At 36.0% G+C, this 11,139-nt stretch overlaps 2 protein-coding genes across 2 annotated transcripts; both read right to left on the bottom strand.

Annotated features, from left to right (window-relative positions):
* Nucleotides 1–511: 511 nt before the first annotated feature.
* Nucleotides 512–4,778, bottom strand: LOC7454248 (probable E3 ubiquitin-protein ligase LUL4). The gene is made up of 3 exons (XM_024607331.2): nucleotides 4,063–4,778; nucleotides 1,427–1,934; nucleotides 512–864 (listed from the first exon to the last, which is right to left on the bottom strand). Exons 1-3 carry the CDS (start codon nucleotides 4,602–4,604, stop codon nucleotides 751–753), a joined length of 1,164 nt encoding a protein of 387 aa, XP_024463099.1. The 5' UTR covers nucleotides 4,605–4,778; the 3' UTR covers nucleotides 512–750.
* Nucleotides 4,779–5,221: 443 nt separating this feature from the next.
* Nucleotides 5,222–9,851, bottom strand: LOC7454247 (uncharacterized). Its single transcript, XM_052455175.1, has 9 exons — nucleotides 9,591–9,851; nucleotides 8,776–8,837; nucleotides 8,431–8,485; nucleotides 8,071–8,169; nucleotides 7,701–7,787; nucleotides 7,434–7,550; nucleotides 6,687–6,779; nucleotides 6,506–6,536; nucleotides 5,222–5,566 (listed from the first exon to the last, which is right to left on the bottom strand). The coding sequence occupies exons 1-9, from the start codon at nucleotides 9,687–9,689 to the stop codon at nucleotides 5,382–5,384; spliced, it is 828 nt and encodes a 275-aa protein (XP_052311135.1). The 5' UTR covers nucleotides 9,690–9,851; the 3' UTR covers nucleotides 5,222–5,381.
* Between the last annotated feature and the right edge of the window lie 1,288 nt (nucleotides 9,852–11,139).

The raw sequence follows: 11,139 nt of genomic DNA, 5'->3' as shown, positions 1-11,139 counted from the left end.
CTTTTCGGCTGTAAGCTCAAAGAGAAAAGGCTGCTACTGTCGACCTACAGGCTACAAGTGGGTTCATTCAGTCAAACTGTTTGCAGCTTCTCTTTCTTCCTTTCGAATCTCCATGTTCAACTCACATATGAAAATAGCAATTTTACAGACACACATGATGGATACATGTCAACAGGAACTGGATTCAATGATGAAGGTTGGGAGTGTGGACTGTGTCAAGAGAAATAAGAAACAGCCACGAATCCTAACTTTAATGCAGATACCTCATATTCATGGAAAACTTCAAACTGTCCTGGCACCGACATGCAAAAACATAGATATTTGATATTCCTGGACTACATCAACCATGTTTTGGGATGAGATGGAAAATGATTGCCACTTCACCTCATGTACATAATGTCCAAATTGATGCATACCATACAATGGTTTTAAAAACACGTTTTGGAAGAATAAGATGATCGAGGTAATAAAGGTGGCTTCATGGACAAATAAATAAAGGCAATAATACAAGTGGCTAAAGATTCGTTTAATGTTTACTGTTAGTAAATTCTCTCTTTGGAAGATTTGGATCTCCAAAGTATTCTTGTACAAAGACACAAGAAAATTATATATATATAAAATAAGAACAAACAAAAAGGATAAAAATATATATATATAAAAGAAGAAGATAAATTAGAACACACATTCATAAGGGAAAAAAAGTTAACCATTATACCATAAATCCAACTTTATATGAGAAAACACAGTTTCTCATTGATCACTGCTATTTATCTTGATCCCAATGAGTTGCTCAATCGGTTGGCGGCATATCGGACACTTATTTGATTGAAGCCTCAATTCTTTTGCACACTTGCCACACATGCACTGAAAAGATACAATATACATGACTTGAGAACAAAGGAATAGAGGTTTAAATAAAAAGGAAAGGGAAACAGAGATTTGAACTTGTAACAACATGCAGAGTACAGAAATGTTTCCTCAAGGAATTCAGACACTAGAAAGAAGTAAGAATGTTACCTCTTGAGAAAAACCTTTTTGAACAAACTCCATGCAAATCAATTGCTGAATATTAACAATAGAGAAAAAACTTCTCTAGTCTAGATTTCCACATAAACTAATATTAATACTCAGCCGAACTTATCGCTATAAATGGACAATGACTGCTCAAGTGAAAGGGAGAGAGGGACTGAGAGATATATCCACTAAATAAACTCTAGAGATCACATAACTTGCACTCATGTGCCTGGAATTAAACAGTCAATTTAAGATGTGTAGTTCAAGCATAAGAGATTCAACCTTCCTGATATCACCCTTAATAGTGTGTGGAATCATTATGCTTGAATGCGAGAGCACTACATAGTGCTTCTCACTTATGATTGATAGCCATGTCTTAAAATAGTGAACAGGATAAAGGGCAGACTCTCACCATATGTCGGCAAGGTAACACGGCGGTATCCTTAGGTTCAATCATGCAAATCACGCACTCCTTCCCTGGGTCACTGTCATCAAAGCCTTCAGCTGCCAAGCTTCCTATTCCGTATATCTCACGGAGCTCATATCGAACTCCAGCAACCCATAGAATCTGCCTTATTACTCTGACATGGAAATTGTCATCATTTTTCTTCTCAAGAACAGCTTGAGTAATCTGCATGTGGCGAAGTGTGATCGGCACAGAATCATCATTTTCATTTGTTAAGTCAACTGGCAAGTATGTTTCAGCAGCTATTACAAGTGGAAAAACATCTTCTTCAGGTGATGATTTTGAGAGATCATCCAACTCAAAGAAGCCTAAATCAATGCCTGTTCCTGAAGGCTGATGAAATTTCTGGCCAAGACCTTTCTGGAAGGAGATTTTCACAGGCAAATGGGCTTCAGGAAATGCAGGAACGAACCTACAATCCTGCTCTTCCTTGGCAAAGTAGAAAATCGTAATGCTGTTATTAAAAACAAAACAAAACAAGCGGTATTAGATTTAAGAAAAAAATCCTTGCAAGGTCTCTTGTGTGTGTGATTAGAAAACTCAGAGAATCAAGCTGGCACACAGCTTCTTGTTAATTGCTGGTGTTTCTAGTGTTCTGAAGGGATCCAGTGCTTTGGTTCTCGTATGAAATAACCCCAATGAGATTCTCATGTTGTAACATTTGGATTTTCTTTTTAAACATGCAGAGTTTGAAGTTGCTACTTTAGAAGTGCAAACTTCTCACCCAATTCCATAATTCAGATTGATGCTATTGAGATTTTAATAGAACAAAATTCACTTCAGAAAATTAACATTGCAGCAGTAATACATCGGTATTGTCCACATATAAATGCTTTCCTAGAAAAGATCTGGGAAAATCAAAATAAATGCAGCTGACATTTTCACTTATTAGAATATGTGAATGTCTTCCTAGAATAAACGAGTGCCTGTGCTTACATCCGAGGTCAACTGGATTGAGACAGAACATTATAATTAAGGTCTATGACAAGCTTGAGCCTAAGTGTTACGATTATGATCTCTAACTCTTCTGACTATATAGCTAATTGCCATAGGATACATTTAAAATTACCGGAAAAAAAAATTATCGCTATTGTCTATCATGCATAGAGAATAAACTACTAAAGAGAATCACCATATAGAAATTGCATACATGCAGAATGATAAGTTTCTTCCGGTCAGCACAACAATCCAGTGAAGCCCACCCGAAAAAGGAAGATACTCCTTTCAAAAGGTAAAAAATGAGAGGGGAGAGAGAAGAACAAAATCCAACTAATATCCAGCTAATTCACTAATCAATGTGTGAATATTTCTGGTCATCCTAAATATTACAACTGATACACAATGCGATTTCATTCACATAGATCTTGTGGTAATCGTTTGGCATGAGTTAATTCTGATATCATAAAGCCAAGATGGTGACCAGTCTTTCTAAAATGAGAAAAAACTGTGTAGTTACACACGCTGTATTTAATACAGATCAAGCAAACCTTGATTACAATTGTAGTACTTTACGCTGTATTTAATACAACTGTAAACACAGAATGATGCTGAAACCTAAGGGTAAACTAAAACATTTTCTACTGAGCTTATATAATGAAAAATCAAGGCATCATATGGCACTTTTGAACAGTATTCGAGTCAGTATACAGACCAAGAAAGCCTTGATTACAATTGTAGTACATTATGATGTAATACAACCATAAACACAAAGAATGATGCTGAAACCAAAGGGTAAATCAAGCAGTTTAGCTAGGCTAAACTATCTTTCCTCACTAATCACCTCTCAACAAGGACTATTCACCTAAATTTACTAATTTATATCTCAAAACATATGAAAAAAATGGGCAGCTTGTGTAGCGTATAAGCAACCACAGTCCACGATCTCCGAGTATCTCTAGAGCTATATATTTGCAACGAGAACATCATTAACGGGAAAAAAAAAACTCAGGCTTTGGTTATGGTCTTGTCAGTCTACGTTTAATCCCTTCAAATTTCCCTGTTTGGCTCGTTCTTGCAAATTTCATTTCTGAAACGCTTCACTACTCTCATTTCCACCGTCAAAACCACTCTGGACAGTCAACAATTAAGAGATAAAATGCATGAGGTCTATCAAGGCCTCCGTCAACCCACACTATCACTTGAGACATCATCCTAAGCCCCAATTACCATCAAAATCACACTGTGAAAACTCAGTAAGATTTGCACAACTCAATGTTTTCAACATAAAAAGGTCACCTGATAATCTAATTGAGATCATTCCTTATCGGAGATGGTCACTCGTAATCTTGTTTCAATTCATTCAGTCACTCAAAACACTAGAAAATCTCACCCTCAGATTTTACTATAGGGATTCATTATAGTCAATCACCGAGCTCGTAGCTAATAAAAATTACAAGATTGAATCTTGACTTATTTTCTTAAGCAAACAAATCCTCCATGTTAATTTAGCAACAGAAGCAAAACCCTCAATCAAGAATCATGTAACCAACAACCAATGTATCAGAAACCTCTCCTTTAACAAAGCAAAATCAAGAATTCAACAATAAAACCAAGAATCTAACACTAGCAAATCAAACACTAACCTCCCATCAAATAATGCATCGAAAACGAAAGAAACCAAGTGATGATCAGGGTTTGAAACATCAATTTCAACCTTTAAAGTATCTTTATTAACATTGACATCATTTCTAACCCTCTTTGCGTTCTGATGGTCCACAAAAGGAGCTGGCTCCGGCAGAATTGGTTGTGCAGTAGCAGCATTAATAGTAGAAGCAAAACCCACGTGAGGTCTGATTACAGGAGACCACCCACTAGTTGGCTGATGATGACAGGTATAATAAAAAGGTTGGTGATTTGCATAGTTGCATGAGTGGTAATGTTGGGAATTGCGGTAGTGGTGAACTGGAGGTGGAATGTGGGTAGGATAAGGGTTGTTGGGTGGAGGATAAGATTGTGAGGGTTGTGGTTGGTGCATGGTGGTGTAGTGACTTTGATGTGGTGGTGGGGGAGGAGGAAGGAGAGAGATGGGTTCCGCGTGATGATGATAACAGCAAGGTGGTGGCGGTGGCGGTGGGTGATAAAAAGTGGTGGTTCTTCTTCTAGTATTGCTCCATGAAAGGCCCATTTTTTGGTGGGTGTTTAATTATTTTTTTGCAAATTGAAGGATGAGAGGACCGTTGAAAATTGGAATGCAAAGATTCGAGTGTTGTTGAAGAAATGGGTGAAGAGTATAGCTTAGAGAAACGAAACACATTTATACTTAAAAATTTTGTTTGATTTAATGACCAACATACTCTTATAAACAAACTCAGCCATCAGAAACGAAACACATTTATACTTAAAAATTTTGTTTGATTTAATGACCAACATACTCTTATAAACAAACTCAGCCATCAGAACTTGACCTTCAAGAATCCATAGTTGAAAGGATGCGATGATCCAAGGAGATCCAGACCATGCATGGTCTTTATTTTCTTTTCATAACTTCGGTTACAACATTTGTTAAGAATAGAACCCTGAGTTCAGGTTAGATAAATTATAAAAGCATACGTTCTAACACAAACACTGTTTCGGGAAATAGAGTGGAACAGAAAGGACATGTCCTAAGTCCTTCGTGTTGCTTTGAAATAACATGATTCACTCCAAAATTGTTCCAAATGCGGCAAATCGCATTGAAGACAATATTATATCATTCATTCTTAGGTATTTATAGGCTCACTTCAACAAATGCCGATCAACCACTTACATCCAAACCTACATTTTTATTTGTTTTAACTTTTTTGTAAAAGATTTCTACTGTACAAATAAGCAGAATAACAAATAACAGGCACTAAATGGCAAACTAAATTAAGAGCATTGCCTTTAAATGAGGTAGGAAAAGAATTTACACAAATTAAGAATCTCATTGTTCATGGTTATCTTCAGACGGGTCTATCTTGATAATGAGAGGCTGGTTCAGATTAACAGAAGTATCTGCCACAATGGGTAATTGAGGTGATGCCAAAATGACATCTAGATCCTCGTTTTCGGCCAAAGCTTTATCCAAAGCAGACTTGGCGACTTTAGTAACACAAAACATAAGAACCACTGCAAAGCAAAGAAACAGAAGTGAAAATTGTAACCATAGGCAGAGTTCAGACAAGATATCAGGTCAAACAAAAGTTGTCATTAGACTTCAATTTGAGGCAATGTATGATACTAAAGCCACCATGCAACTCTCTAACATTCATAAATCTAAGAGCCAATTTTCAAAAGTTAAAAGAAAATTACTGGTCAGTTTCTAAGTTTCACTTGCATGATCACATCTAATGGATAGCTTTGAAGAAGAGTTTCATATAAAAATTCTTGAGCACTTCCTTCCGCAATTTTGTTACTTTTTTTCTCCTTTTGTTTCACATGTCATTTTCTTTATCAGTTCATCATAGCACTGAGTTATATCCCACCCAACTATCACTTAATCGGTGAAAAGACTCTGACATGGACACGACCACACAACACATACATTGAGTTCATTTGGCTCCTTGACATATGTTGACAATTGCCAGCTACTTTATAATACCATTATTTCCCTATTGTCCTAAAAGCTCAAAGCCTTGAACCACGTGGCTGTAGGATCCAACTTGATAAACAAATCCCAAGTAGTTATAATTGGCACCAAACAATGTTGACATTTTCAGTAAACAAGACTCAACAAAACATGGAAACATTCTCCGAGTTCACTTCTATTTAACTCATTTCATATATGATGAAAGCCGCCAACTCCTGTGAGTACCATCATCTCCTCATTGTTCTCAAATCTTGAACAAAATGGCAAAAATGATCAAAATTGATAAGTGATCCTGAGTAATTATAATTTGCACTTGACAATTGGTGGTGACTTTTTCACTAAACAGGGCATTAATATTTTGTGACCATTATGATTAAAAAAATTATGACCACTCAAAACTCCAATTGGGCATTCAAAAAAATAAAAACAGAAAGGCAAAGCAAAATAAAGAGGCATGCTGGCGGATCATTGCAACTTACCAGATACAACAAGGCCCAATACAATAAGAACCTACATCCACAGTAAAAGAGTCACAAATATATCAGACTACAGATGAAGTGGTGGTTAAAAACAGGGAGAGAAATAAACAGTGGAGACCTATATATCAGAAAATGACTCAAAACCGAACTCGAGAATGTAAGAAAAGGATAGGGTCCTTACCCAACGAGTAGTTGAAAACTCACTCCACCCATGAGTCACATCAGAAAGATCCTTGAGTGTCGTTCCAATGTACACTAAAGCAAGGGTTATTGGCTGTAAGAAATACCATGTTAGATACGGTGAAGTGATTCAAACCAGCACTACCTTCTCAATTATGTTCTTCCATGCATATCTCATGAGCTAACATAATTAGAAGGTCATAACTATTTTGGAAAAGAATTGAAAACAAAAGAAAACCTAGAATTTCACATTTTTTAAACACCAATTTAATTTCTCTCTTTGTTTTCTGGATATACACAGACAAACTAGCCAGCAATTGAAATGTTTGGTCCATAAACTTAACATTGCTTAAGCTTAATGAAAACACTAAGCATAACAACTGATTACACAAATCATCAAGTACCACCCATAATAATAACAAGTTAGTTGTTCTTCTATGGGGTGAGGACTCCCTCCCTTTGGTCAGTAATCCTCACACTAAAAAATTTTAATCAGTGCACAACATGCCAGTAAAAATCATGTCAGAACATGTTTTAATGTTTATATCACATAGGGGCAATCAAAGTGGAGACCACATCACATCAAAAACATGATTAAACAGGCCCATCAAGCACCAATGCTATCCTTCAATTGATCCACATGAAAATAAATCTCTTTCAAATACATATTTGGCATTTCATAAGACTTTTGTATCTCGATACAGCATTAAAATTAATTCACCAAGTACAGTTGGATGAGTGAACATACCATCATTCCTATCCAGGAAGCCAGCATGTATTCCCCTATTGGAACAGGAGTGACTGACAGCAGGTAATTCAGCATGTTGAAAGGCAGTAAAGGAACAAGTCGAAGCAGCAGAACAATCTGCACAACAAAATAAGAAACTTCAGAGATTTCAGAGAAGAGTAAGCCATGTTAGAAATTATGGACAAGAGAGGAATAACAAGGAACTTGCAAATATATGTAGCAACAAAACCACTGAAGTTTTGAGGATCAAATATGAAGTACACAAACCTTGAAGCCAGACTTCTGAATAGCAATTGCAACTGAACTAAACTTTGGGTAATCCTTCAACTTGGAGACAACGAAAGATCTACCAATCTGAAGGCACCAGAATAAGACATAAACTAAACACTCACTTGCAGTATCAAACATAGAAACTACAAATCCTCTAGCTAGTTAGAGAAAACCAAAAGGAAATGAAAATACATAAAAAAAAATGTATGTTTCCTTTTTTCCCCAAGCCTTTAATAGTAAACAACAAACGCAAGCTCAGGTGAGTGATTAAGCACAAGTAACAAAAGGATGCGCCTTTTCTCCTTCTATGCATATTATGCTGCTGGAACTAGGAAGTATATACCATTGCAAGAGTCTAATAACTTACTGTTCTTCCTAGAAGAAATGCTGCCCCAGCACCAACTGTGGCGCCGATAGAATCGGCAACAAAGCCCACGGGCAACCCGAAAAGATATCCACCACCAAGCTGAAATATGGAGACCAAGTTACAAGAGAAATAGAGCTTATACAGGATAAGTTTTCTTCCACAACTACTTGAAGATATGCAAGTGGAGAGAGATCCAAATCAAAGAATTGGGAGTGCATGATCTTGATAGCAGAAGTGGGAGAACAAACAAAGGGCGGATAAGCAAAATAGAAGCCAAAAGGATGAAAGGATTGATTATTTAAATTATTAAGGAAAGACAACCAAGCAGGAAAAGGCACCAGAAATGGTATAAATCCTTACAGTAAGCACTGAAGCTGGAACAGCCAAGATTGTTAGAGGAATATATGCAATAGCCCTGCAAGTGGCAAAATAAAAGTGAGCTGCAAGGTCAATTGATTTCAATGTGCTGTGTGACTGGTGTGTCTGACTAATTTAAAGCAGCAACAACAAAAAAGGGTTTACAAACATAAATACTCAAGTGATTGATTACAATCTGAGAAATTATAAGGCAACAGGTTTCCCAATGAAAAGGAATTGGAACTATTTAAGGCCATACACAGCGTGGAAAGGAAATCAAGAACAAAACAATTTAATATCAAGAAAATTAAAAAATACAAGGAACATGGGTACACAAAATTGACTTACAGTACGAGGGGACCCCAAGGCCCGAGATCCTGCTCAACCCATAACAAGAAATCCTTCAAAATCTGCAAGGAAAAGCTCTCCGGTAAATACACAAATGCAAGCATAATCAGTATAAAGCATAATCAATCATCATCGGCAAAATTTAACAAAACCGGTGAGATGATCACAGGCCAAAGACACTCAATGTGAGACTTGGGAAAAAAATATCCACTAGTGCAAGACAATGAATCTACTTGTTCAGAACAAAGTCCAGTTCCTGCAATCGAACCTCACCACATTTCCCCACATCAAAATAAACAGCCAAACTGAGATGATAGCAGAGAGAATAAAGATCACATTACAGTTAAATACTAAGTAAGAACTAATCTGAATCAATACCGAACCCTATCCATAACAACAGAACACATATTTATAAACCTCGATAAAGCAACCATCTTTTGTCTCTGATCAGCCGGCAAAAAAACCGGTGAGTGTCCCAGCAGTTCAAACATTGAACGAAGAATCAGATTCAGTTCAAAATCACATATGCCTACATAAAAATGAATCTGGGACACAATCACATTGCACAGAAACACACCCTAATAACCTCAATTTCCAAGAAATTCCACAAAAAGACACGAAAGACCACAACTTTCCCTAAAAGTAAAACCCCCCACAATTGCATCACCACTAAAAGAAACCAATACGCCATGTATCAAAGAAACCCCACAAATCCAACGCAAAAACAAAGAAACCCACATCAAAAGACACGCCATCGGACACAGAAAAGAAAAGAGAAAGCTTAAAGAGAGAAAGGGGAGAAGAAAAATCGAAACCTTTTCAACAGGGAGAGTGAAGAAGGCAAAAACAGCAGCGGCAACAAGGAGAAGAAAGATGGTGATCCTGAGAAGAGAAGCCCATGAAAAAGAAGCCATAGAAGAGGAAAGCCTATGACGCCAAGGGCGACAGTCTTCGTCGTCGTCTTGGCAATCCGATATAGCTTGCTTCAAAGACAAGCGGGCTCTCAAGCCTCCAAGATTTGCCAGGTTTCTTGTCGTTTTGGAGAAAATGATAAAAGGATTGGGACGTGGGAAGGTGCTTTCTTTGTTTTATTCTTGGATAAGGATTTTATTTTTATATTATTATTAAGTTAACGTCATATTATCATGATAATAATAATAATAATAATAATAATAATAATAATAATAGTATAATGAAAATAATAATAGTATCAACCATCACACATTAACAAAACTCTAGAATTAAGTATAATTATAGAAGGGCGTGTTTTTTTTTTTCCATCCAATCACTGTTTATCATCTCACATGTTGGTATGAAATACAATAATGTATTTTTAAAAAAAATTATTTCCATCATGAATATTTTTTTAATATAATTCAGCCCTTTTAAGCTAAAATTAGAGCTTCATTATATATTTTTTTAAGATGAGGGTTGAATTGAAAGACAAAAAACTAAAGTGAAAAAATCGAATAAATTAGACGGCAAACCTGTAATTGGTTAAAAAAATTCATTTGCATCCTTCATGTTTTTAAGCTATTTGTTTAATTGATCCCTATAATTTTTAAAAAAATACACTTCGAAAACGAACTTTATTTTCCTTTATTTTCCGGTCTTTTTTTTTTGTGGATGTGAGAGAGGGGATTACTGAAATCCGGCTTAGAGAAAGAAAGTTGGTATTAGAGAAGATTTAGGTCATCAACATGATCGATTGTTGTGTCAAATGATTTCATATGATGAAGAAGGTTATGATTAAGTGTTCTTTTACCTTGAAAACACGTAAAAAAACATATTTAAGCTCAAGAAGATTTTTGGTTTCGGGTTTTGGACCAGTTTTTTGTGTTTTTGGAGGCTATGGATTGGTTTTACAAGGTTTTTAGGGGGTTTCCTAGGTTTTTTGGGTAAAAAATGAATTGAGAATGAGTTTTCGAGTAAAAAAACAAATAACCCCATTTTTGCAACCGCACCAATAGCCAAATTCTGAGATTTCGAGACGGCGTGTTGTCTAATGAAACAAATGACACGTCGTCTATTTTTCTCAAAGAAACTAGGGCGAACGACGTATTGTTTGCCCCATTAAACTTAAAAAAAATAAAGGCCCGCTTTTGTAGGCCCGGCCTGCATGGGCCTTTTCTTGATTAGGGTGTTGGGCTTGGTAAGCCAGGCCCAACATCGTCTGACCTCTTTTTTTTATTTTTTATATATGTGTTTTTCAAATAATTTTTAAATTTTAATTAATACCCTTTTTCTATGATTTTTTTGAATTTTTTAGCCTTTTTTGAATAGCGATTATTTTTTTAATTATATTGGGCGTGTTTAGTTTTTTTAGATGCTAGTATGATTCATCTGTATTATTTTTTTGTACAT

Source organism: Populus trichocarpa, chromosome 8, assembly GCF_000002775.5.
Source record: "Populus trichocarpa isolate Nisqually-1 chromosome 8, P.trichocarpa_v4.1, whole genome shotgun sequence".
NCBI lineage: Eukaryota > Viridiplantae > Streptophyta > Magnoliopsida > Malpighiales > Salicaceae > Populus > Populus trichocarpa.
This window is presented reverse-complemented; position numbering and strand designations above follow the sequence as displayed.

Excerpts from the sequence above, each read along its gene's own strand:
- LOC7454247 (XM_052455175.1), bottom strand. The coding sequence starts at position 9,689 with ATGGCTTCTTTTTCATGGGCTTCTCTTCTCAGGATCACCATCTTTCTT. Across the intron at positions 8,486-8,775 it reads CCTTGGGGTCCCCTCGTACT|GGCTATTGCATATATTCCTC; the intron begins GTAAGTCAATTT and ends TGCCACTTGCAG. Across the intron at positions 5,567-6,505 it reads ATTGGGCCTTGTTGTATCTG|TGGTTCTTATGTTTTGTGTT; the intron begins GTAAGTTGCAAT and ends TTTGCTTTGCAG.
- LOC7454248 (XM_024607331.2), bottom strand. The coding sequence starts at position 4,604 with ATGGGCCTTTCATGGAGCAATACTAGAAGAAGAACCACCACTTTTTAT. Across the intron at positions 1,935-4,062 it reads GATGCATTATTTGATGGGAG|CATTACGATTTTCTACTTTG; the intron begins GTTAGTGTTTGA and ends TTTTAATAACAG. Across the intron at positions 865-1,426 it reads TGTTACCTTGCCGACATATG|TGCATGTGTGGCAAGTGTGC; the intron begins GTGAGAGTCTGC and ends GTATCTTTTCAG.